General features: G+C 39.8%; 1 protein-coding gene and 1 long non-coding RNA gene across 4 annotated transcripts in view; one reads left to right on the forward strand and one right to left on the reverse strand.

Moving 5' to 3' along the window:
- Positions 1–6,113: 6,113 nt before the first annotated feature.
- On the reverse strand, positions 6,114–26,657 carry DCTD (dCMP deaminase). Of its 3 annotated transcripts, XM_026105282.2 has the most exons (7): positions 26,523–26,657; positions 24,633–24,706; positions 21,869–21,980; positions 20,330–20,465; positions 10,878–10,994; positions 9,257–9,353; positions 6,114–7,396 (listed from the first exon to the last, which is right to left on the reverse strand). In XM_026105282.2, the coding sequence occupies exons 1-7, from the start codon at positions 26,640–26,642 to the stop codon at positions 7,318–7,320; spliced, it is 735 nt and encodes a 244-aa protein (XP_025961067.2). In that variant the 5' UTR covers positions 26,643–26,657; the 3' UTR covers positions 6,114–7,317. The 3 variants fall into 3 exon arrangements, with proteins under 3 accessions (XP_025961067.2, XP_025961065.1, XP_025961066.1); XM_026105280.2 differs by lacking the exon at positions 24,633–24,706 and having other exon boundaries at positions 26,523–26,606; XM_026105281.2 differs by lacking the exons at positions 24,633–24,706; positions 26,523–26,657 and adding an exon at positions 23,470–23,590.
- The window catches only part of LOC112986082 (uncharacterized), a 28,109-nt gene continuing 27,049 nt past the window's right edge, over positions 26,619–27,678 (forward strand). The window contains exon 1 of the long non-coding RNA XR_003259921.2: positions 26,619–26,788. This is a non-coding gene — a long non-coding RNA (uncharacterized LOC112986082). The remainder of the gene's footprint in view (positions 26,789–27,678) is intronic.

The following is a 27,678-nucleotide window of genomic DNA, read 5'->3' on the forward strand; positions in this document are numbered from 1 at the left end:
AACTGGCCAGAAATGAGCAGTAGGATCTCATCCAGAACACGCCGTGAGAAGGTTTTCCCCAGACGTCAGTGACCTTTCTCCAGGATTTCAGCCAGTCCCAGCAGGACACGTACCCTGCTGGGCACCGGCCTGGCTTGCACATGCTCACCGAGCAGGCACTGCCAGCCAGGGACACGAGCCAGCATGAGACATGAGGGGAAGAGCAGCAGGAAAGTGCCATTCCAGAGCTGTCCTGCCTGCACCAAGCCACAGCGTCCTGCTGGGAGAAGACAGCAGCCGCACAGAGCCCGGTATTCCTCCAGCAGGGACCCTCACTGGGCCTCCCTGTCTGCCCCACCAAAGGTGGCCACGCCACAGACAGGCAGCTGTACTGCTGCAAAGACCCCACATTTCAGGGAGATGGGGTGAAAGCAGCAGAGAGCCACAGCCTTGCCAGGCTTTTATTTTTGGTGGAGAGCTGCCGCCTCTCGAGGGGAGCAAACTGCCATCCCTGGCATGCCTCCTTACTGGCTGCTCACGCGATTCCCTGGAGCGGGACTGCAGTCCAGCGGTGTTAGGCACTCAAGTCCACACAGTAATTTAAGTACACTTCCACAGACTAACCATGTGGGTACTCTGCAGTGAAGCACTTACAAAGCCTTTGAGTTCTGAAACACAGTTACTCTAGTTAGCACAAGAGGAACACAGATTTTCAGCAAATAAAGCACACTTTCCCCAGTCACTGTGGAGAGCTCCTTCAGTTTAGGACACTCGTTTGACATGCTTAAGCTCCCTACTTTTCTTCTTACTCAACTTTTCTCTCCAAATCACGAGAATGCTCTTTCCCTCCTAGACAGCTTCCTCTGGTCTTGAAACGTCTGTTGGATAACCACCCCTTCTGCAAACACACGCACCCTTTTCTCTCTTCCTTTCATCCTCAGACTTAAACTGCCCATCGCAAATTAATTTTGCTGTTGTGGACTTTCTGGTCTCCTCTGTCCCTTTCCTCAGGCTAGGTCTCCAAGCTCCAGCCATCCTTCTAAGGTGTTTCTACACTCAACAAACTTCTATTATTTCCCCTCTGGAAGATAGGTAAGCGATGCTAACAGCAAAGAGTAGATTCATACGGACTAAGGCATTCATGATATAGCTATTTCCTACAGTGTAATTTCCCCAGTTGTCACAAAAACATTACCTTCTCCATGAGATTTAAAAACAGAAAGGATAAATAGGATACATGTATCCAATATAATTAAGTACAGTCACCCTTGAAAAAGTAAATACAAGGAATTCAAAATCCTGGCATCTGAATGTGAAGCTCGCCAGCAAAACTTGACAGCTCTTCAAGAAATAAATATGAAAACCACACTATAAAACACTACATGTGTTATTATTAGTGTCTTTAATAACAGTACAAATATTAAAGTGCCATATTGTTTACAACACAAAATTAAAATTTTAATTTTAATCAGTCCTGTTTACCCAGCAACATTCTGATTAGCAGTCAGAGTTGATTGAACAGCGGAGGAAAAGAAAACCCTCACAAGATATGCCACATAAAAGACTTTAGCACAAGTCAACAAGCAGAAACAGCAGAATTAAACAGCAGACTAAAGAACATATCCAAGTCTGTGGCAAAACAAGACACAACTTATGCCACTTAAGTGGTGATTTGAATATATTTAGTTGCCTCTCCTTTGGTGCAGGGAGCCCTTCTGAATATTTGCATGACAGAACTGAAATACCCATTAGCTTAAAACAATGAAGGAATGGGAGGCAGAGAACACGGAGTAAGAAATCCCAGGAAACTGCAGGCAATTGCTTCTTTATTATGCATATTTTGCTGCTGGAGCACATTATTCTCATTCTCCTTAGGGCACCGTTTGTTAAGAGCACAGTAAATAATGTCAACAACTAAAAATCCAGCACATAAAGCTTGATTTTTTTTCTCTCATATTCGGATGAGAGGGACTGCACTGAAAGAGGCCAGATTTTCCACCACAAACCTTAAAGGCTACCAGAAAGAAGAGGCAGCTTCCCATTCCAACCCCAGCTCCTTAACTCCTTCTAAACAACAACCAAAAAAAATCAGGTAGAGATGCAAAGAAAATCACTATAATTCCCGTACTCTGTCACATGTATCTCCGTTGCAGGTGCTGCCCTTCTGCGGCACAGCTCACAGAAAGACGGTGGTGCCCTTGTTGCGCGTTACTGGGAGCGACAGGCAGCAGCCCTCCTCCCGGACGCCGTGCCATTATGCCACAATTACATGGTGGTGCCTTGCAGGCACCAGGCTGCTCGAGGCCCCTCGCTTCCTTCTGGACTAGCTCCTCTGCGGGGAACCAGTTCAAAGCACAGCCATATCGCGGGGAATTGTGGCGTGTCTGAAACGTTCAGGACAGCATAATTCCACCACTCCGAGCGATAAGCAACATTAGGGAACAGGCTGCTACGATTAAGCTCCTGCTCCAGCAAAAATCAAACGCTGCGCTCTTCCATAGTTTGATTAACCGCACGCTTCATTAAAGCTTTCACTGCCGTTTAACAAAAGAGCTGTAAAAGCCAGGAAGAGATCGTTTTTTTTGAATGAGGCAGACAGTTCACAAGTGCTTTTATTCTCCTCTGTCCCTCATTTCCTTCAAGCCGGAGAAAGTAAACAGGTGAGTTATGTGTAAAAGGAAGGAAGTGTAGACTCAAAGATTTCACACAGGGCTTCTAAGACAGCCCACTCTGTTTAATGCTTTTCCACCACGTGCCTTTCAGTAGGTCCTGAGGTTGAAAACATGGAGCAGATATATACTTGAAAAGACATTTTAACCTCTCTGTTTTCAAGTCATGGAGAGAGCTCTGCATTAAATAAACCTGGGTTTTTAAGGGATGGAAGAGGGAAATCTGCTAAAGGAGGCTTCAGAGGACCAAACCCTTTGAGACCTTACCACTGAAGAGAGAAAGAGTTGGCACCTCATGCTTTCAATCATGTATTATATAAATCCTTTTCTTACCTGCTAGTGAGAAGCAGCAGCTGCAAATAAATGTCCTTTCAGCTGTGGTCACTTCTATACTTCATTCTTCAGTGTTCCTAGGGTAGCAAAACCTGAGGCCAGCTCTTCCAAGTGACAGGAGTGCTGCTCCCTACTCTTCGTGAGCCTCTCACACTCCTGGCTGCACTCAGGCCCCTGCTGCACCTCGTAAACTCACCCCAGCCACCTGGTGAGCCTGAGCCCAGGGTAATTGCTGCTCCAGGGCAAGGAGGTGAGGCCTCTGCACCTGGTCCCACTGCACTTGCAGAAGGGGTCCTAGCATTCAACTCTAGAGAGAAAAGCCAAGAGTGTAAATCAGGTTTTTTGCTTATTTTGCTCCATCTCAGCAGCTTAAAATCCCTGCAAGATTCATTTCAGTAACTGCAGAAGCAGCAGCAGTTAATCAGCTATGTACATAGAGCTTTCAGGCTGAGTGATACACCAGAACAGCTTTTATTACCAGTGTTATAGCAGGCTATTTTGGAAATCAGAACAACTGTACTGATCACAGCATACTTTTTGTTATGTTTGTGAAAATATTCCTAATACGCAAAGCAATAAAATGCTCAGTCAGTGATCAGAGTTTCAAAGATGAAGATTATGCTCTCGATTCAATATATCGGCCTGTGAAACCACCATTTCTTAAAGCAAAATTTATGTAAATAAGATTGCTGGTTTCTTGGGTTCTCCAACAGTGGAACAGAATAATATTTAGAATGAAAATCTAGATGATGGCAGGATTTAGATTTAACCTTTAAGACAGAATTATATTGAACTGGATAGGATCTCCACATTTACTTGAACGTATTTTCTTCCTTCCACCAAGCTGCTGAAGTAACTACCAGAAGGCTCCCCAGGCTCCTTGCAGCTTCCTGTCAGACATTCCAGAAGGAAGCACCTGCTGGCCCCTGCCTAAAGCCACCTGCCCCTCACCCAGGCCCGGCAGCCAGGAGAGGTGGTTTACCGCCGACATGGCAGTGGCAGCCAGGGTGGGTTCTGTGAAGTTTTGTGTTGGTGAGCCATTCGGCTCAAAGAGTAGCAGGCAGTGGTTCCCCTGGACCAGTGACTGATCACTGCTGGTGCTCCTGATATGGTTGAGACTGAGGCTGCTCCTGTTGGATATTTCCATTAATGCTCTGACTGGGATAGGCTGCAATGCACCCTCAGCAAGTTCGTGGATGACCCCAACCATGGGGAATAGTCAGGACAGCGCAGTTGCTGTTTGAGGGCTAGCAACAGGCTGAGGAAATGGGCTGATGGAAACACGGTGAAATCCAACAAGACAAATGCAAATTCCTGCACCAGAAACAGAGTAACTCCATGTAGCAGCACTGACTGGGTGCCCACTGGATAGGAAGCAGCTTTGTAGGAAAGGATCTAGAGGTCCAGATGGACAAGAAGCTGCACGTGAGCCAGGAAAGTGCTCTTGCAACAAAGAAGGCTAACCAAGTACTGGGCTGTACTAGGAAACAGAAAGCCAGCAGGTTAACAGACATGATTATTAGTGATCCTCTGTACTGCTCTTCTAAGACCACATCTGGAGTGTTGTGTCACCCTTGGGCTCCCCAGTCCAAGATGGACAGTGGAGGAAAACCAAGGTGGTGAGGGCATGGGTATATGCAAGAGCAGCATTTGTTTGGCCTGGGAACCAACTGCTGACTTCAGCTACCTAATGAGTGGTTACAGAGCACACAGCCTGGCTCTTTTCAGACATGCATAGCAAAGGGATCAGAGGCAAGAGTCATAAGCCGTGGCAATGGAAATTCTGACTGCATGGAAGAAGCCGGGGGGGGGGGGGGGGAACCCTACCCACAGCAAGGGTGGTCAAGTTTTAGAACAGGTGACCAGAAAGGCTGCAGAATCTCTATTCTTGGAGACACTCAAAACTCAGCTGAACAGGGCCTTGAGTAACTGGATCTAACTTAGAGGTCAACCCTGCTTTGAGCAGTGGGTAAGACTAAATGACATTTAGAGGTCTTTCCAGCCTAAATTTTTCTATTATTCTATAACTAGAACTTCTGGAAAGGAAATATAGTTTATTATATTTAACTATTTTAATTATTTCCTCTAGTAATTGACATCATTATTCTTCATTTGGAAGTCAAAGTACCACCTCCTGAACAATACAAAGAGAGAAGCCAGAAGCCTATCTAGATTTCTAGGCATGCACACAGACAATGAGGGTCAAACTTTCTTGTAGGGTGTACTCCAAAACATCAGCCTCAGGCTAAGCACACACTCTCAGAAGTGTACATGTGCTCATATGCTTCCCCCCCATAAAGTTGCCCTGGAAATCAGAGAGCCCACTTACTAGCTCAGTCAAGTGAAAATTACTGTGAAAGCTCATATATGTGGCTTTATCAGATCAAAAACAGTGACTGGAAGAAGTCTAAAATCCTATCACATTCTCCAATACTGCTATTCTGTTATACAGATACAGTAAAGTGCCCCAAAAAACTCATTATAAAGATTAGTGCATTCCTAAATGAAAAACATCTGTACTTTAGTTCAAAAAAACTGAATTTTCAAGCACATTATACATTCCCATTATCCAAGGTCTTACATACAAATACTTAAAGTAAGATGCGTGCATGGTGGTTCTCGTTAAGTCTGAACTTAGACTGGCAATTATTATTAAAAAAAGGCCAATATTGCTGCCAAACCAAAATTTTGCTTCGTCTCTTCCCCTCTGTCCCATTGTCAAGTCAGTATAACTCAAAATGCTTCTACTTATTAATTCAGGCTAAAGAAAAAGATGTGCATAAGCTGTTTCAGTGACATTTTATTAAAGTAATTTTTCAGGTTTCACCCTCCCCCTCCATATATGCACAAATTTCTCCTTCTGGCAATAAGCCACAGACCAATTTTGAGGTGGAAAACAGTCGTAGGGGAAAGAAAAAAAAAAAGGAGAGAAAGTCAGAAATTACTTTATAACGGACACATCTTATAATACATTACAACGCTCCCTTTTGTAGCCAAGTGGTTCTTGAACATTACACTTTATGTAATATCACAAATGCACAAAATATGCTTTGCATATGATTGCAAAAACAGCAGCACTCTGGAGCCAAGCACATGGTTTAATATTATAATAATGAGTCTACTTCAACATAGTGGTTTTTAATAAGACTTTAATAATACTGGTATGATGCCAAATTACATAATGTCCCCAAATAGGAAACAAAGCTTTTACAGAGAAAATAAAAGCTCATTGAAGTATAACCACCCTTAAAAAAATCCCAGTGTTATCTAAACAAAGCCATTAGGCATATTTAATTTAAAAAAATCAAATTAGAGAAAAGGAACTCAAATCTATTCCCAGACCTCAAAATAAAATTAAAAAGGATATTATTTTAGGCAACATTTATGAAAATGAAGGTACTACGCCAGCACTGGGAAACAAGCTAACACCATAATTATATCTTTTGGCATGGATATGGGTTGAATATCTCCAATTTCTCTCAAAGGACAAAAAGTGATTCAGTTACCTTACAGGTTAATTTTAGGACTGAACTATGCTGGATTATCTAGAAGCAACTTAGACCAATAAATTAATTTTCTTCTACACATGAAAATCAACTCCTAGTAGGAGTCCCAAGTAAACAGCTGAATGATTTACTCCCTCAACACCCCTTGCCTTCTGGGGTCTTGGGAAAAATGAAGAATTGAAAGCTCCTCTACAACTAGGTCTGACATGGAACACTCTAAACAACTTCCTCTCTAACCCCTCCCCATATATTACAATGTTAGATAGCAATTAAAAGAATAATCCATATTCCATTTGTTGGATAACAAATGCACAATATTACATATTAGTTAATCTGTATAACCTTTAAAAATACTAGTGTTATGCTTGTTTGAAGATTAATATTTGCACAGTTAACATTTCTTATCCATTCAGATCAACTATTTGCCACATGTCCAATAGAGAGATCAACATACATTAGTGTACTCCAACATATTACTTGTTACAGTAAGTACCACTGTTAAACTGAGTCTAAATTAATGTTGACAGCTTATCAGAGCATGCAGTGGTGAATATAGCAAGAATCAGAACAGTTTTCTTTACACATATTATATTGTCTCATCTACGCTTTTTAAGCAGTTTTGACAAAGGCATTAGAAAGTTTTCAGTAGATTTAGATTCCACATGACAAGATAAGGTGGTGGTGGGGGGGGCATTTTAGACCTTACCCTTAGAAGTCTACTTTAGCTGTAGAAGCCATTTAAAAGTTGCAAGTAACTTCAAGATGAAAGGCATTAGCAGCTTTTCAGAAAAGGATAATCACAGTCTTCTACAGATTTAATGAGACTTAATTCACAGAAGCTTTTGACTTGGTCTGCTGTTAATTGAATCAAAGTCGATGATGATCTTGTTACACTTTGGCTTGAATTCTCTAAAAATAAAGAAAAATATAGATATTAGTGAGTGGTTAAAACGTTTTGCTTGCTTTGGCTCCAGCTAAATTTTTGAAGAAAAAAAGTTCCTTGGATTCACATAGTTTTCATCTCTATGGGAGCCAATTATAGTGCACCACACTGAGAGAAACCTGGACAAGAAAGACTAAGACAAAAAAAGACACATGGGGCGGTTTAGCCTGTACATTCTTTGGCTATTGGAGTTCATAAATTACCCAGGAGCCAAAGGACTTTTAACAACTTAACTGCAGGTGGTAGCATCATGTTACCGGGGCTAAAATTTTTGTTAAAAAAAATAAATAATAAATAAAAATATATATATACATACATACATACACACATACATACACACACACACACACACACACAAATAAATATTTTTGATCACTTTTTTTCCTGCCAAGTTTTCAAGGAACACTTCCAAAGTTTGCTTTACTCTATTTTAATAATTTTCTGTGCTAGGGGAATAGATCACATTATGCATCATACTGGGGAAAAAACAAACTAGTTAAGAGGGAATCATTTAAAAATTGTGACTTTAGAACTCTAAAATTAATACTGCTACAAAATGTTTCCTTTTATTATCATTACAGCATCTGCTACAGCAATTAGCAAGGAAGGTATTTGGGGACTGAGCATATATTTTACAGTCTTCCAGTAAACAAAGGATTATGCAAATAGTGTGGATTTAGTGCCTAATTAAGCTCTGCAATTCAGTTCAAGAGATTCATTAAGTACCACCTACATCCTTAATAATCAATACAAGAATGAATAACAGTCAACACAGAAAAGCACATGCTGCTGACCACAGAAACTTTGAAGGATTAAGACAAACATTTTGTCCATAATAGCAGTCTGAAATACAAGAAACACTCCTCACCCTGGAAAAGTTACAAGATTTGACTTGCAACAGAAGGATTTATGCTTCTTAGTCATATAGATTTAATAGAAAGGAAATACACTGAAGGACTAAAACTGAATTTCAAGTGCTGCTGTACTTGTTCATGGATATTTCTTAGCCCAGTAGGTACCTTTAATCCTAAAAGTTTATCTGTCAGAATTGTTATGTTTGCAAATTTTTAGAAGCCTTTATATTAATATTGTAAAATTTTTTTAGAGTTGCAAAGCCTCCCTGACTGCGTAATTAGCTTCACCCACAGCATGTTATTGCTGTCAAACTAACTGCTGAACAGATTGTCTTTAGGTATCTCTGTCAGTGTCTTTAAAAAAACTGTTCTTCAAACATTTTTCAGATTCTCATTACTTCAAGTCAAATACTCCAGTTTCTATCTCCTTCTCCCCATAAGAAAAGCTAACCAAAAAAGACTGGACAGTTATGGACACCAATAATAAATGATGAGTGGATGGTTTGATACCTGCCCCGATTGGCTGCAACAAACATACTAAATATTCAGTAAGGATCAGGTAATCCACACACAATGAACTGGTCATTTCAGTCCAGCGCAGATTGGAAGGAACCTCACAAGGTCATGCAACGTCCTGCTCAAAACAGGGTCGGCTATGACTCTTCTGAAGTACAACATAACAAACCACCATCACAATCACAGTTTCACTGTCAGTCTCCAAAGAAAGTCCAGGAACAAAATGAATATTCCAAGTGGACTATTTTCTCATACAAACATTATCAAATTGAACTCTAACTATAAACAAGGCAAAGGCAGTGCAAAAGTCTGACAATTCATTATCTTCTGCAGGCACTTAGAGAACAAAACATTGTGTAGTGCAAAGAACAAAAACCACTGCCCTAAAGTTGGTCTCTCACAAGCCATTTTCTTCCTTTCCAAAATAAAAATAAAGCTAGTCAAAAGTTCTCTTACCTATATATAATTCCAGCTAAATCAAACATGCGTCGTGCAGCTGTCATTTCGGTAGTGTCATGATACTTGTCAGACATAAAAATAACTTCTTTTATGCCTAGGAAAGTCATATAGAAAAAATGGCTAGAATTAACAGTGGGAAAAAAAAGTCATATAAAACATACAAAATCAGAAGAGACAGCACTCATCTACATACTCTAAAACTCTTTAGCATGCCCCTTTTCCCCCAAATATTACAGATTGCACTTGAGAATAAATTTGTATAAGACTGAGCTGTTTTGGAAGATAGTTTTCTGAAAAACATTGGAATATGCTTTTCCCCCCTGATTTTCACTGAAGGAAACCAGAAAAAAAAAATTGCAGCCAAAAATGCAAGACAAACAAACTAGAAATTACACTTTTTTTTCAAAAAAAATAGTTGAAGTACTTTCTTTTCCACCCTTTTAATATAATTTAAATCAAGCTCCCCACAAAGAAGTTAACCTCCAAATCCCATTCCCTTTCCAAATGCATAGCTGTAAAAAATGGTTTTTTTTCCTTTGGTTCTGTTTTATAAATAACTCCCAGTCCCAAGTTCAAATCCTCATGAAAGCATGCTGCCTCAAATTGTTCAATAATCTATGCCTAAACTGATGCTTCCTGTCCTATTTAGGTAGGGGGAAAAGTATAAAGGCTGATCCAAGAGAAGTTACCAGAGTTTCAGAGGCTATAACATTTTATTGTATTTACCAGACAACATAAATGTCAATACATTGCTATTTACTGCTAATGTAGTACTATACTGAGAACAAGCAGCAAATCTTCCTTGAAGACCATTTGATTTTGACTCTGTAAAGAACTGAAGCTTAACATGACCACAGAGTATTAGTCTTTCCCCCTTCAGCCCCTCGAAGAAGTGTTCTCTTTGCTACTTTCTTTCTTCCTAGATTCCTGTGACCATCAGTAGGAAAAGAAACTTTCGAGAATAGCTATCCTTCCTAGGACTGCAAAACCTTACTTACTGAGCAAAATAGATGCTATCTTAAACAGAGATTTTTATGGATCCAAAGCTTACTGCAGATAAGCCTAATCTGAAAAAGGCGACACATTTAGGCCAGCACACTTGCTGCAGTGGCACAGATTTATAACAATTGTAATGAAAGACATAAATGTCATAAGACTTCTACGATCCTACTTTAATTATGAGCAAAGATATTTTAAAATCTTCAAATATCTACCATGCATCACATTCAAATTAAAATTTCATGTATATACTCCCAACAGACCTTTTGTCATGCAGAAGTTTATTTCTTTCTGCCCCACTCTATTCAATGTGTCAGAGCACAGTAAAATTGACAGTAATTATATGCAAAGCCTGTGTTGTTCTTTGGCAGCTCCTGGTCTACGAAGTTACAAACCTAAATTAGAAGCACGCTTAGAATCACAGAAGATGCAATTAGCACTGGAAAAATTTGGCACCATTCAGATGCAAAAAAACCCCACAAGTAGCATCCTATGAAGTTGACAGTGCAATTAATTTAGATCTAACAGCAACAATTTAACATCAAATACATCTGTGATAAGATACCAACAAGCAGGCAGCACTGCAACCTTGACAAATCAAGCTGGCACTACTCCTTACCTGCCTGGATGATGAGCTTTGCACATTCATTACATGGAAATAAGGCAACATACATGCTGCAGCCTTTCACATCAGCTGAGTTTTTGTTCATGATGGCATTCAATTCGGCATGGCACACTAATTAAAAAAAATCATAATATTGTTCATTAAAATAAGTCAGTCAAACAAAAATTAAAATGTTATAATATAACTGCTTACATCCTTCAAAGGCAAATAGCTTGTACAGCTTGTCATAAAGGGTAAAGGAAGAAATAAAAGCAGAAATACCAAGATCAATGAAGGTCAATTGTTCTGACCAGGCTGCCGATTAGTAATGATATCATTAAGCACATTAGCATTGCCATTTGCTAACACCTATAGCAGGCAACAAAGCCTTAGGCTGTGGGCCAAGCAGCTTCAACCACCCTAAGTGAAGCAATATCTCACAGCCTCACAACTCTCTGGAGTATCTAATTGCCGGTATAAAACAGCTCATTTATGTGTTTACATGCACAGATAGAACATTCTTATGGTTATAAGAGCGCACTGTGCACTCTTAAAGGCAGGAGAATCATGAAGTAAAACTGAGCAGCTCTATCCTCAGGGTCTCAGAACTGCTCAGCTCTGCTGCATGATTCTCTCACCCCAAGAATACACAAGACACACTCAACTGTAAGAAAGTCCCAGCTGTTAATATTAAAGTGAGTTCACTGCTCATTAAAAGGTGCCAGACTTCCCAAGCAAGAAAACAAAGTCCTGTATTTCTCCATGGAGTTGAGACAGCACAGGTAGCAACAGACTACTCTGCCTTATTCCACCATAACACAATAGCTCTTTCTGGATGTATTGCTCTTCAGGTTTTATGTTTTTATACTGTACACATCAGTAAATTATCTAGTGTGTTACAGAGGTGAAAAGAGCTCCATTCACCATGACCCTCTAGAAGAAATTAGGTAACAGGACCTCTGCTAGAACTTCTGGTTTATTTTTAGGAATAACAGTAAATTGCATAATTTAGAAACCTATCTACAAAGAAATTGTCTAGAGCCCTGACTTATTTCACAAGCAGGTGCTGAAGTGAAGTGTGGGTTTGGGCTCATCTAGAGACAACATAACAGTTTTTCCACTGCTTACTTTGAGGGATGGATGCGAAGTAAGTTTTCCTTCCTCTTGTCTACACAAGAAAATTAAAAACAGGCAAAGTTATGAATGTAAGTTTATAGCATACTTGCTACTATGTAGTGACCTCTACGTGAATGATCTCAGCACATGAGGAACAACTGAGTGCAAAAGTTTCAAACATGCAGGAGTCCTTGCTGAATGGAAGTGCTTTCCTTATGTGCTCAATGTCCATATGGAATTTTCCAGGTAACAGCTAATGCACTATAAATTTACAGCCTAACTTACAGCACACAAACTTTCCCATGGAGACAACTCGCAAAGGACCAAACACTTGCTAAAGAAAGCTCAGTACCACCTTCTACAAGCAGTTCCAAATACCACCGTGATCCCACTGTGCACATACGTTCTCATAAAAAGTAAAATTAGAAACTTAACATAAAAATAGGAAATTAACAACAAGCCAAAACACACTCACCTGAAGGTTTCTATTACAACTCTAACTGGGTCACACTGTATTTTAAACATATACCACCAAGTATACAAGACATATAATTAGTATTAAAGTTATAAATTTTAGAAAATCCAGAAAATAGATTTAACTCCAAACATATTACTGAGTTGCACTAATCTTATGCTATCTTTACAGTAAGTTGTGGGAGAATTATTTTTCTGAGGTTATGGAAAATGGGTGAAAAACACAGTGCCATAATTTCAGCAGCTGGAACTAGGTTATATTGATAGGACAGAACCATCACTTCTCAGTTTCATTGAACAATATACTTTTGTTCTAGTCAGCAGTTTAAAATAGGGAAGACCTCCAGAAAGAAGGCTAAGGAATGTTTTCAAAGGCTTACAGAACTCAAAAACCCTCTAGTTCCCTCCATATTTTTCCTTCGCTAAAATTCATAAATCTTCAGCCATAAAACAGACATGTTTCATTATTACTACTGCAAAAAGTTTCTTTCCTGCATTGATAAGAGCCTTCAAGAAACTGCCTTGACTTATACAAACTTTCAGCAAACTTCTTCCCAAACAAAAACAGTTTCAATCCCAAAATAACCTATAACAAACAATCAGCTGGGGTGAGGGAAAAGAGAAATTCTGCCTCCTGATCATCTTAATACAATCTGAATTTAAGAGCAACTAATGACTCTCTGGAGAAAGAGACAAAGAAGGCCCAAAGATGATAATAGGGAAGAAACAGGGACTAATTCATTCCAAGACAAAAAATAGCAGGGTCTCCAACAAGACCAGCAGGAAGCAGCTTTGGAAAAAAAAAAAAAAAAAAAAAAGGAGGTAGGTTTTTCATACATGCTGTACCTAAGCTGAAGAATTCCCTACTGCAGAAACTAGTAGGAGGCTAAAGGTTTACATTAGTTCAAGAAGTCATTCTTTTTCTTCCAATATTTTTTCCAGTCTACTGAAGGCTATTAAATACAAAACCATTCTGACTCAGTAGTTGGAACCCAGGAGAATGTTCTGGGGAACTATCATTACACTTGTGTCTTTGTTTTATACATTTCCCTAGACATCTGCTACTGGCCTCTGTAAGGGATATTCTGCTATGGTCCTTAAGAAGATGGCATCAGACAAATATTTTTACACTCTCTCCCATTACTCTTCATTCCTTCTTCCTCGATTTCCCTCTCCCTGGCAGGCAGGCATTGATTATTGACAAATTTATAGAAATATAGTCTATTACCCACAAATTTTTCATGTATTACCTTTCCAACTTTGTACAGCACAATAGTGAAAAAGCCAGAAATCAAATCCAGGAGTCCAAAATCCCTGGTGTTAATAGCTAAGTAGTTCTCCTTTGGTTGTTAGAGTTTTCTAACTTGCTAAGAGCACTGACCATTATTAGTGACATATTGTTCTCTTTCAGACAGTAAGAAGCTAACTTTTTAATCATGCACAGGTGCACAGCATTTCAGAACTCCAAAAACTGTGTATTTAAATAGACCAGTAAAACTAAGATTTTTTTTACAGTATCTTGTGGGGACCCTACTTTTTTTTTTTTTTTTTTTTTTGATATTCACATATAGCCAACATAATATTAAGTCTGCAACACTAGCTTCCATTCTGGAAAGTGTCTCGAAAAGTATTCTCTAAAGGCTTCATTAGCTGAAGAAATAACCATGCAACAAGAAGTTGGTATATCTTCTGACATTCCCACCACCTGTTAATATGTTCACAGGAGAGGAAAAAAAAAACGCAGAGGAATGACTGCTTCATTACTCATAGTATTAATTGCTACTGTATTTTATCTTCTTTTTGCATTGCATATTGCTTTGAGATGCAGATGTGAGTAGCACTCATCCTGAAACCTAGCAGGTAAATATGACAGATCCTTTCTTTGCTATTCAGGATAATTTTTCAGTATTAATAATCTCATTATGAAGATATTCTTAGTGGATTGTAGTGTCAAAACTACTCTTCCCACCTACTAAAAGTTTTCTGACACAAGTCATTTTGTAAGAACCATATGACTATTCAAAGTGTTTATTAATAGTGTTATAAGGCTTATATGCTTGATGAAGAGCTTGGAGTAGGAACCACCATAAAACGGAACCTTGTTAGAAGCAATCAAAGGAGGGGTTAGGGGTAGTGGTGAGCTTTCTGTATAATTAATTACTAACTGAAGCAAACCAAGAATTCTGAGAAGTGATGCACTAAATATGGTGTTACATTTAAAGAGGATGCACGTGATACAAATAGACTGTTACGCAGCATGTTTTGACTTACACTCTTTTGACTTACACTCTTTTGACTTACACTCTTTTGACTTAGCTTATTCAGACTGCCATGTTAACCAACTTGACAAATATTATATATTCTCAGTACAGATATGGGGTAATAGCAGGCTCTTTTGCAACACAGACCTGGAACAGAAATAGATACAAGGAATTCTGTAATTTTGCCCACTGATACTCAATCTTTTGGTAAAAACTTCACCTTTGCCACGTTCTTGCCCCTCTTCCATTGCAACCTTGTCCAAGCTCCACCTACATGGTATCCTCTACCCCATGGACCACTGAAGCTTGGCTGGGCAAGGATCATGACACATTACCAAAATGAACAGGGCGCCTAGGCAACCGTAGGGGTCAGCAGTTGATGGCTTTGGAAGTAGCAGGATGATGTCAATCTTTTTTTCAAACCTGTGAAAGCAGGGGGATGGGTGCTGGTCACTGCGTCAGCAGAAGGGCAGGACACTGATGATGGGGCTGACACCACCCTCAGCCATTCCTGATGCTCTCTTTCCCACTCTGTGCACTAAAGGAAGAGCAATTGCTGTGGTCAGGGCAGAAAGGTGAGGAAAACATGACCAGATTCCACTGGAGCCTTAGCCTCTTCAAACTGTAATCGGGAACAAGAGACAGTCCAGCCTCACTGCCTTCTTCTGTGAAAGAGGAGAACTGGGAAGTGAAGATGGCAACCACTCAGTCCATTTACAAGCATCACATGAAGTCTGCTGGAAGCAGAAAAGCAAAGCCCCTCTCAGAGTCTGGTAAGCACTAAGCTAATCCATCCTCTTTTACAGTTCTTCCCATCCTGCTCCAAGCGTGTTGACCTCAGTGAAACAGAGAGGTGTTTCTTAATTTACAAATAGAGAAACTATTATTGTTGTTTCCAAGTTTCCAAACTTTCTAGAGATTTGATATATGCCAGCAGAATTGGAAAGAAACGTGTGCAGGACAAGAGTGTGAGCGGCTGTAGGTGGAGACTGTCTCCTACGAATCCCCTTTCCAGTCAAAGCCTCAGCTTTGCACTGCCAATTGGAGAGAGAGCATCGCACTTTTTCACAGTGCCTTATCTCACCAAGTTTTGTGCTGTCAAAATAACAGCCTCTATAAAAGTAACACTTGCCTGAATATATTTAGGTGTTCATCTCTGGGGGGGGGAAGACAAAAGCTCATAATCCCAACACAACAAAATGGTGATAACAGTTTGTTTCATTTTACACAGCAGGTACTGTTCAATTAGAATACGCTTTTTGCCACAGCACATATTTTGCTATATCTAAACCTGTATAAATATTTGTAAGCATATTTACTCAATATTTTCTCTATTGCTGAGAGGTTTCTAAATTTGCCAGTCATTTTTATTTAAAACTCTCTTAATTAGAGACTGGTTGTCAGATAAATGTTCCTAGATTACAGTGGAGACAGAGGGCATAACAGGAGCACAGCAACAAACATTAGCAAGAAGACTTATGTTAATAGGAGAAAAATGTAGTACTTTAAACAATCAGTGAGAGGAAACAGTGCATCATCGAATCCTTGGATTCATCTAACAGAAACGGAGGGCATTCACTTTTGACTCTGAAAGCCAGAATTTTGCCTAATTATCAAGAAGCTTCTGCGCACTGTGCTGAACACAAAGCTTTAGAAACAGCTTTTAATAACATCTTAGTAAAGCAGGCATTCAAGACTAGCCTTCCATTTCTGTTATGTGCACAGAAACATCTCCGTTCCTGTCACTAACTGGCAGCCTGGAAAGAACCAGTTCCAACACAGCAATGAAAGCCTGATTTTGTGCTGTGCAAAGTGGCATACAGAATGCCAAGTACCTTCTAATATAACAAGGCATATACTACAATCAGAAGGAAAGAAGTTTTAATCAGCTTCAAGACTCTCATAAGCAGTAGATAGTATCAGTATAGGTGATCCACACCATGATTCCTATAATATCCCAATGACTTACAAACATTTGCATCCTCTAAGGTAAAGTGAGCACTATCTATCACGCTTTGATGCTTGCTTTCAGTAGTAGCAGCTCAGGTTACACTTATGTATAGGTAAATAATTTTTGAAAAATCGAGCACCGCCCTTTCCCTAGCATTGAGCTGAGCAGAATCCACACTTTGGGGTACAGGTCAGATTTGTACAGTTACACAGTAGACAGATAACTGAGACATTCAAATTTAAATCAAAAAGTTTCTGGATGCAGTAAAACTTAAGAGTGACAAGACTTGTTTAGCTCTAAAAACAAAAGCTGAAAAAATTGTTACTTATAAGTATATAAGGGAAGGGGCAGAGAAGGAAAGAGGGTTAACTGCTGTGAATAATAAAAAAAAAAAGCTCTAAGAACACACAAAAGTATAAACTAACCACAAATAAATTTAGCGTGGAAATAGGAAAGTTTCTAGCTATGAAGCAGTGAAACTGATTAGAGCTGTGGGGTCAACATACCCATCTGTTCTTATGCTGAAGCTCAAAAAATTTATTATAGGAGGATCTAACACACTTCTGCAAAGATAGCCTCTGGGTCCAGTCCCCTGCTGTGTCTATGCTGCTAAACATAGACAGGCCAGGGACTGACCTCTGGCTCCAAGACCAACTGGTACAGACTAGCTCATGTTCATCTTACTCAGGGCCCAATCTGCATTACAGAGCACTTGGCCCTGGGTTTCCTCAAGGCTCCCCATCTCAAGAGTCCTAGGCGCACCACAAACTTAATTGCTTTGTTTCAGTTCAAAGTGCATAAAGAAACAAGGACTGTGTTGCAGCCCACCAGAGTGGTATTTTTACAGCATGAAACAGAGTATGCATTACATATCCCCTGGTATGGCCTGAGGGAGGGAGGAGGGTTAGGCATACTATCTCAGCAGGCTTTGCATTACAGGCCTATACAGGATGAAGAGCACCACAGTCGTCTTAGTCCTTTTTCTGCCCTGCCTTCCAGGGCAGCCTCCAAGTGAGCCATTCACAGAGCAATAGCCAGGCTCTGTTCTGAAGAAAGCTACTTGGAGTGGTGCAAAACAGGTGGGATGGAAGCTAATGGTTATGCCAAACATACAATCATTACATGAAATGAGGAATTCTGCATTCAGACCCACCCCCTGTCCTTTTCTTTAGCAGTGCGGATGTATGTAATGACTCTAGAAGAGATCATCTGGGTTAGTGTGGTGGTACATGCACCAACACCATCAGCTTTACCTAATAAGCTACATTGCAGCTCTAGTGAGGAAGGTGCCAGCATTCTCATGATAAGTTAATGGAGCAAACAGTAAGACTATAGCATCTTTGAGTAAGCTAGTCAGGAAAATACCAAGGATAAAAAGCAAAAACTCAATTTACACAAATGCTGTGATGATTAGCAAAAACAGAAAGGAAAACATGACAGTTTAATGAGATTTTAGCAGCAGTTCTATGCGTCTCTGAGTCTAGCACAATTTTTTCATGTAGAAGAAATTTTTTAAATATATACTTGTCTGGTCTGTCAACTGTGCTATCAAGATTAATATAAACTGCTAGAGTTTAAATGATCTTGGAATTACAAAACAGGTTCTTTGTTCATCACAGCAGACACTGTATGTTACAAAGCTGTGATTTTCTTTTAATGAGGTGAAGACTAAAATTCTTAGGGGGGAAGGGCAGTGGTTAGACCAATTCTTAGAGATGAACTCATCTTTGCAGACTGTTTGGTTAGTGCGTTTTTTAAAACATCACATATTGGAGACTTTTACTTGCTAAAACACTCCACATCTTTTGGAGTCAGCGTTAATTAAAAAAAAAGAAAGTATTCTCAGGTCATCTTATGCAAAAATTCCTCCCAAATCTATACTACTTTTTTAGTTTGTCGGTTTAGATTTGAGTGTTTATTACTGTATCTATCCTAGAGCATGCTCAGGTACCAAAGACCACCCACAGTCATCTTAATTCAGAACTGAAATCTTACAACAAGCATAAGGATTCAACTAAAAATCAATATTCTGTTTTCAGGACTTCGTATTTATTTCATGGGATAACGCTTATTTCCTCACCCTATAAATAAAGGGCAGTCATACCAAGCTGTACTGTTATGATACCTTCATTACACATGAAATTAATGCTTCCCTGCCTTAGAGCAGGGAAAACTCTGAAGACTTAACTCTAAGACGTCAAATTTGGCACTAGCTGGCCCTAGTATCAGGAACAGATCTCTTATGAGTAATAATACGAAGCTGTCTCAAGTTTAAGAGTTAATAGAGGAGGTTTTATAACAAATTGGTAAACTTAACAAGGACAAAGTATCAGGGCTATAAGAACTCAAATATGAAACTGCTGAATTATGTGCTGAACCACTGCATATAATCTTTCACTTCAGGGTTATGGGAAAGTGGAAAACCTAGTATCAGGCTCTCAGGGAACACAGGGAGCTTCAAAACTGGTGGAAGCCTAAATTCTGTATCAGACAAATAAGTAAGAGTTACAAATAAAAAATACAGCTCTCAGGGTTCTTGTTCACTTTTGCAGCTCTTCCCCTGCCACTCCTGAACCCAGGCCAGGACAAGACCCAGCACAGGATGAGGGAACTCTTAATCCCTATTTTTCCAGTTCCCACAGCTCCAACTGTGCTGGTCTCACCCCATACAGGTTCAATAGGAGCTCATGTGGAAGCAGCAAGTGGAAGAGGTGAAAGTTAAGAGAGCACACATTCCTCCCTCCCTTATCAACTCTAACCATGGCTCTTCCCCAAAAATCAGCTATCGTGGGCCACAGGCAGCAGCTGTCAACTCCACTTCCATGCTCCCATAGTGTGAAGGATGGGGCAGCCTGGTAAGTCATCTTGTCTGGTTCCTGCAAAAGAAATCTGGCCCAGAGATGTAACTGTACAGCCCTGTTCAAATAGCTGCACCAAAATTCACATAGGACCCTTCAAAGCAGGCTTGCAGAAGACTAACCTATCCCTGCTCCAAACACAAAGATAGGATCTGAAGCAGTGCTGAGCTGTATTTACCATGAAAACCTCCTTGCTCGTCATTCATTTTCTTCATTTAGTAAGTGTGAATCAAATCCATAGGCTGAAACAATGAAATTCAGCTCACCTATAGCAGGGCAGATCCACTGCACATCAGATGAAGTATGTGATCACATTCTGTCTTGTCTGTGCCATTTTTGTCTCAAGACAACCGTAATTTAGCTCCTTTACAATATGCATTGTCTACAACACAAACACCTGAACTCTGGAATTTCCCCCAAGCACTGGACTGTACAAGTTTGATACCAGTATTTTAGGCCCAATTATTTGTTTTGCATCCACATAATCTCAGTAATTTCTGTGGAGACAAACACACAAAAGCAGCATCATTTGCATACACTGTAAATTGTGTTCTAATGATTGTTATATTTGTTAATTATTATCTAATCCAAAATGACTAACCATTTATGAACATACTTCACAAGGAAGAACTTCACAAAGATTGATTTCATCTACTTTCAGAACTGTGATTTTTATTCTGATGCACCATGTATGTGCACATTAACAAAATCAGCTGAGTGGAAGAAAAACTGATCAACGTTTTGCCAGCTGAACTCACACATGCACAGACATCACAAGTCTGACCTGTCAACCACAGGAAGCCTTACCATAAGGATATTTCGTGTCTAGTCTATGTGCTGCTGTTCTTGTCCAGGGTAGTACATCATCACTGCAGCCATTAGGCATCCCATTGTATCCAATTCCAACAATCTTGTTTTCTGAATTTACAATGCAAGCACCAACCTAAATAAAATAAGATTTATATAGTACTAACAGCATGCAAAAAAACACATCAACAAGAGAAGTGAGACCTGAAAAGCCAGTCCTGCAAACCCTAAGAGATGCAAGCCTCACCTTATATGAAGTCACACCGTCTAGTGAGTTGGGCTACTGTTGCATCTAACTGATGGAGCTTTAGAATAATCAGGACTGATGCAACCCTCCCTACTTCTCTCTGGTCATGAAGTCCCAATCCCCTCTAGCCGGCGCTGTTCCTTGGCTGACTATGAAGTGAGCTAGTTCAGGGAGAAGAACTAGCACAATACTAACCCTACTAAGCAGAAGTTTTCTGTCAGTTCAGCTCCCTGAACCAGTTTTTCCAGTAGTAGTATGAGCAGCATAAGAAAAAAGATAGAGGATGAAACAGGAATGTGGTAGTGTTAACACAGATAGAGATAAGCTGACGTGGGGCTAAAACATTCCTGTCTTGTTTTAGCAAATATGCACTAAAATACTAGACCTTTTAACTTCCACCCTTTATTATTGTAACCCAAGTCTGCACTAGGGCCCTCCTTTTAGAATTAAGGAGGGTCCTGTTTTCTGTCAGTATTTAAGATGTGTGAATTAAAAATCAATTCTATTGCCATTTCAATACAAGTAATGGGTGGATTAACCAGCCCTTGGGTAACAAGAATTTAGTCCTAAATGAACAAGCTTTAAAGCAATTAAGAGCCATGATGTATAAAAGTCAGCAAGTAACTGAGACTAGAGAGCAGACTGTTAACATGCATTTTACTCCACTGCTTTTTTGGGCTTTTCTTCCTGAACTTCTTCACACAAAGGAAGACTAACAGGAGGACTGGGCCCTGGAGAAGACCATGTTTCAGAAAAAGACATGTGAATGACCTCAAACCAATATTCAAATGCAATGAAAACACTCATGAAAGAAGCAAAGAATGGGAACAGACAGTGAAGGGGAAGAGGAACAGGAGGGAGGACCCAAACTAGAAGAAAACTCAAGCAATCCAGGAACAAACAAGACAGAAGTTTTATACTGTCTTAAAGGTGATGAAAAGAAACTTCTGAGACAGTGTCTTAAAAAATTATAATCTAATGCTTTCTATAATTATATCCTCTAACAGTAACTATATTTACTAGAAAAAGAAAATGGATGTGTTATTTTAACCTTTACATGAAGAGCAGATTTACAAAACTTTGAGCTGCAAACATATACACAGAATTATACATGCTAGGAGAGGCCCAGTAAGAGAATTTCTATAACGAAAGGTGCTGGTCATGTTAGAAGTTGAATAGCTATATACTGAAGTAACTTTTAATAAGAAATTCCTGAAATTGCTACATGCACATCTGATACAATATGCAATATAGATTATGTTATTTTACACTCTTATACCCTGCCTTCTTACCTGAGAACTTGGATCCTTGCTTCTTTGTGCTGACAAAAAAGCAACTGCCATAAAATATTCAGGCCATTCCAAATAATCATCTCTTTTTTTGCAGGATATTTCATTGCCAAACCTGCAGTTTATGGGAAAAAAAGCATGCATCAGCAAACAACACTTAGCAAGAGATATTACAGATTGCATTCTCTTAGTATGCCCAAGTTTAAAAAAAGGGTAAGAGATATTTCTATTGCTTCAAAAGACACCAGGATCCAGGTCTGACTCTCAGAAAAATATGAAAGTAAGACAGAATCAGACTAGTGTCAATATGAAGTAACCAGGATCAGAATTTGGCCAAAAAAGACTATGCATTCACCAACAGTTTAACAGTAAAACGATCAGTGTGATGTGCTTGCCAAGAACGTATATGCAACTTTTACTTTTAGGAGAAAGGCACCCAAATGAGGTTGCAAATTTCAGTTTAACATAAGAAGGCTGAGCTATTCAAAGCACTGAGGTATTCAAAGACAGAGCAATTTATCCTTGATAGATAATACCCTGTATATTTCTAAGATTCAAATATATCATGTACTGGCATTCTTTTCACCCAAACAACAAAATCTTTTTATGATGACTGTGCTAACTGCAAGCCTCTAATCTAAGCTATCTTGTACTTTCGCTTATAACAAGTATTCACTAGACTTCTGTTTGGAAGCTTCCTGTGTGGTCATTCGTCTCTACCCGTGCAATTATTGCCATGAGTTTGCCTCTCTTACAACACTTACCAGCAACAATCTGAGGCTGTAAGTCATTCTCATGGTCTGCCTGGCTACAGACTACCAGCTTGATCATTCATCTGTTCCTTAAGAAGACTAAAGGGCTCTCACCAAAAATAAGCAGGTAAAAAGGCCTTCAATATTGCATTTAGGAGATCAATTTCTCTGTGTATCTCTCTACTGAAGTTTAACTCCTTTCTCCTCCTCCCACCATGTGATTTTAAAACAAAACATAACAAAACAAAAGGTGCATCCAAACAATGTAGAGGTTGCTATTAACAGAGAGAAACAGAACTAGTCTATAGGCATGCACTTCATAGAGACAATTCATCTATTATGGCTTTACAGTGCTCAAAACCAGGACACAAAGCATCACAATAGCAGCACATTTACAACAGTAACTAGCTCTTCCACCTCAAGAATGCCTCTCCTGTTTTAAAAAAATCACAGCTAAATTTCTCTTGAGATTTTGCCCTTTGTGTAAGCCTTCTAAAAACAGAAGACGGGATGGGTACAAGAACTTCCCCTGTAGATACAATGTATAAAAGTGGCATGAAAAGTTGTTTCTTTTCCCATATTGGGGGTTGCATTTTGGGGAAGGGAGCAGGAAAGTGATATCACCTTCTCTCACCTACCTATAGTTGACAGGATTGTTTGGACTGCAGAAGACATTTAACAGGAAATTTCTGTGCTTTTCAGTTCAAAGAGGGGCAAGCAAGACATAATTTAAATATGTCTGAGGGGGAAGAGAGTTAAATAAGTTTTAAAGAAGAGATCGAATTCAAAGAAACTTCCCAAAAATCTTATTTCTCATTACTATGTTTAAAAAACGAAATGATGTCACAATACCAACTGTTCTTCAGTAATCTGTGGAACATCCCAAATACGATATAGAAAACAGCCTATAAAAATCAGCGGTGCAGGACTTTTTTCTTGGGCTCCTCTTACCAAGAACTACAGCTTAAGGCACCTTATGAAAAAGAGAGAGAGAGAGAGAGAGAGATTGAAATACCTTCTAGCAATGTACAGCTGTGCAGAAAAATACCACAGGTAACTGCAAGCAGCAAGAAATCTCCTAGCAGCTTTAGTACCAGGCACTTTCTGAACATAAGCATACATTAGAGGACAAGTATTTTTCTTAATTATTAGTTTTATAACCAAAAATAGAAAAAGCATATATTAGAGGGCTGCAGTTAACCCAATTTTCATAGATTACACTGTCAAACTAGAGAGAATGCCAGTACATGATAAAACTGAACTTCAGAAACCTACAAGGTGCTATTTACCACAGATAAATTGCTCTGTCTTTGAATAGCTCATATACGGCATATTACAAGTAAGGAATTTTGTCTTGCTCTTGAAATGAGTTATGGTTATCATTGAGGCCATACTTTCAATGTAAGGAAGGAGAAAATATACATTCTGTATAACCAGCACACACTTTCATACACTTTGGCAACTTTGTGAAGTGTCAAATATCGTCAACTGTCAAAGCAAACACAAAGGTCAAGTATATGATTCTGAGAACCAAAACTGGCCTGAGTCATCCTAACTAAAGGATTGGGACTGTATCCTACTAACCAGGAAAAGTCCTCAGAGAACAAGAAGTTGAGAACAGAAAGAAGAAATTAAAGACCTGCCCTTATACTTCTCCATGCCATACTGAACTTTGATAGGTTAACTGCAATGCTAAGAAACTGTGCTTCAGCTAATTTCAGCGATTATTTAAAATATCCCTCAAAAGCACAGATTTACAAAATCCAAAAGAGAGCAGACTTCAAAAGATAATTTTAATACAGTCCAAACTAAGTGACGTTCACAGTGAAGTCCTCAGAGAGCCCTGACTGGAGACATGTAACACACAAGGCAAGACTACACCAAATAAAACATTCTGGGAAAAGCCCTCCAAAAAAACAACAATGCTCTGAACCTAGAGATCCTGAGACCTCCTTTGTTAAATTATTCCCTAGGAACTCTATTTGTTCAAAAAAACAACAAGAGCTACTATTTACTTTTCTCGTAAATTCAGCATAGTATGTAAGTGGAAGTCCCTCAGAGCACCAACTTCACAGGAAAAGTAGGATATCTGAAAAAAATGAGCAGAAGGCTTACATCGAGGAGAATATATATATTAAAAAAACCCTATTCAATTACTTTTACTTAACATCACCATGTTTGGCTACATAATTCCCTGAACTCAATGCACAGGACCACAAGAGTGTGAAATGGGTATAAAACACTTCATTTCTGATTGAGTAGAACCAAGGAGAAGTAATACTTGGCTAGCAGTCAAGTAGGCATAGAAAAATTAACTTCATAGATTTTAGGCAGCTGATCATCTTCCTCACCCTCATTTCTAACATCTAGAGCTCCATGAGTAAAAGCTACTCTCAGAAATATTATAGATAGCTGTAAAATATGCAAATAATGCTTATTCTTATGGTAGTTTATAAGAATTTATGAATTTGACCAGTAAAACCATTATAAGGGTAATTTGCTAAAAAATTATTGCAGTTGAAAGTCATGAAGGTAACATTGCTCAAGAAAGAAGAGGAAAAATAGCCTCAAATTCTAAAAAAATTAGTAGTCTGCAGAAAAGTCTGTGAAAGTAGTATTTCAAAGGCAAACAGAAAAAAAGATTCTGGAATTAAAGGACAGTGCCTCCCTTCTCAGCTCCTTTTTATCCATCTAGCCTTCAAGTAAACTGTAACATCTGAAAAAGCAATACATTTCATCCAGTTAATAAAAAGCAGAGTGTATTCTAATGAAAAGTTTAACTAAGACTCCTAAAGTAGAATACATCACGTCAAATCTTTTCAGAAGAGAATTATGATGGTCAGTTATGCAACTATACAGTACAACTGGATAGCAGACTCCCCCCACACACACTTTTTTAACGTTTCTCCCTCTGCTTTCTAATCTCTGACATCACGTGTATTATGTTCCAACTGTACTGTATTATTTTCCAATACCAAGTATATTACCGAAGATCAACTATCAATATTTTGTCACTCGACTCAAAGAACTTCACATAAAAAAAGTAAATTGTGTATAAGGGAAAAGTCTTCAGCAATACCTTTGTTCCCCAAATGCCACATGAGAGACATGTTCTCTCAATCATTTTCAATACTAGCTTTTTTCCATTTTGCTTATAATCACTGTTCAAATGGATATGTCATTTCCTTGACTTATCTTTCCCCTCACAGAGGTACTGAGGTACAACCATTGCATAGTCCTTATTGTGAAATAAGTTTCTTTTTGAAAGAGAAAGTGAACCTTTCTTACAGAAACGTGTTATCCCCTGCATTGAAAATTAACTATATTCAACTTTTCCATGAGATAAGCTAGAAAAACCATAACTATAAACGTTTTCTAGCAATATTCAGTCCCAATGGAGCAGCACAACACTTTCCTTCATTAAATGTATTTTGCTTTCACTGTATCGCTTCTGTGACTTTAATTAATTGTTTGTATCCACCCCTAATTGGGGAAATAATGAGTTTAACCTGCTGTTTTTCCTATTCCAATGATTAAAAAAAAAAAAAAAAAAAAAAAAAGACCGGGAGCCTTGGGGCAGCAGCCACGCGCCGTGCTGAGACCACAGCCGCTTCTCCCACTCCACCGCACCGTACCGCCGCTGAAGCCCCCCGGCAGCGCCAGGGCGGCCGCAGGCCCCACGCGCAGAGGCGACGCCCGGGGGCACCGCGTTTCCTCGAAGGCGGCCGGGCGCTACGCGGCAACCGCCACACGGCCGTTGCCCACCCCTCCCCCACGCCCCGGCCGCGCTAACGGCGCCCCGCGCTAACGGCCGCTGCCCCACGCGCGCGCAGCCCCCGGCAGCGCCGGGTCGGGTCGGGTCAGACCAGCCCGGAGCGGAGCGGAGCGGGCCGGGGGTAGCGTACCCGTTGCGGAGGCCGGACTCGTGGCCGCTCATCCTGCCGCCGGCCGCGCCGCCGTTTGGCGCCAAAGCGGGAGCGGGCGGGGCAAGGGGCGGGCGGGGGAGGGGCGCGCCTCGCCGCCATGTCCTGCCGCCGAAGGCGGGCTGCGGCTGGTCCGGGGCCGCCTGGTTTTGGTGGTAGAAATCACCTCCCCGCAGCTCAGGCTGTAGGCAGAGTTATTTAGATGCTCGCCGACGAGGGCTCGGAGGAATGCGGCCTGTATCGGAGAGGTAAATGAGCTAGTTGAGCTTAAGGGCAGTGCTGGCACAAGAACAAGTGGATACAGACTGCTCTCGAATATGTTTTTGATTGAAATGAGAAAAGTTTCTAACTGTCAGAGGAGTGAACTTCCAAAACAGCCTTCAAAAGAGCAATAACCCGGCTGCTTTATCCAGCTCCATCATAAATTTTATGAAAGGGATTAAAAACAAGATATTTGCAGGACATGATAACTGATCTGACTGGCCCAGGAAAGGCCATTTCCACTCCTGTGTTTCAATTAATCTTGCAGTATTTTAAAGCTTCTTTCATTAATGTTTTTATATTTCTCAGTGTCATTTTCTGACAGATGTTAATTCTAACATTATGCTTTGACACAAGCGTATATCTTCTTGCCCTAGTCAGACTCTTGAGGTAAATGCTATTTATTCAAACTTGGCATTAACATATTAGAATGTCTAAAAATCATTTTTGTTCTCTGCATATAAAATTGCTCTGCAAGTAAATTATGTTTTAGTAATAACTCCAGCTACTGCAAGGTTTTGAAGCTTCCTGGGATGTTCAGGTAGCTAAACATATACAGAGACCACATATAGTACAAATTACTGTGCAAAATAAGTGTGTATATATATATATTTGCGTGATGGGTTTGTGTGCCTGCTTTGAAGGGCACCCTACCCCAGCTATTGCTGTTCGGTTGCTAAGAGGGCCTGCCTTTGCATAAAAGGCTCTCAAATGAGTGCAAGTTACTGATGTTTGCTACACAGGGATGTAAGGCTAAAGGTAACGACTACCAAAAATCTAGCCTTGTGTGTCCAGTTCAGCTCCTGCTGGAGACAGTGACCAGTGTGAGGAGCTCAGGGAGAGCAGTAATGGACAAAAGTCAATGCTTGCCTTTGGA

The sequence above is a fragment of the Dromaius novaehollandiae genome, chromosome 4, assembly GCF_036370855.1.
Source record: "Dromaius novaehollandiae isolate bDroNov1 chromosome 4, bDroNov1.hap1, whole genome shotgun sequence".
Lineage (NCBI taxonomy): Eukaryota > Metazoa > Chordata > Aves > Casuariiformes > Dromaiidae > Dromaius > Dromaius novaehollandiae.

What these genes read in the sequence shown, in the direction of transcription:
- DCTD (XM_026105282.2), bottom strand. Translation starts at nt 26,642, where the DNA reads ATGGCGGCGAGGCGCGCCCCTCCCCCGCCCGCCCCTTGCCCCGCCCGC. An exon ending in ATGCTGAATTTACGAGAAAA is followed by an intron (nt 21,981 to 24,632) that starts GTAAATAGTAGC and finishes CATAAACTGCAG; the next exon opens with GTTTGGCAATGAAATATCCT. An exon ending in GCAAGGATCCAAGTTCTCAG is followed by an intron (nt 20,466 to 21,868) that starts GTAAGAAGGCAG and finishes TATTTTATTTAG; the next exon opens with GTTGGTGCTTGCATTGTAAA.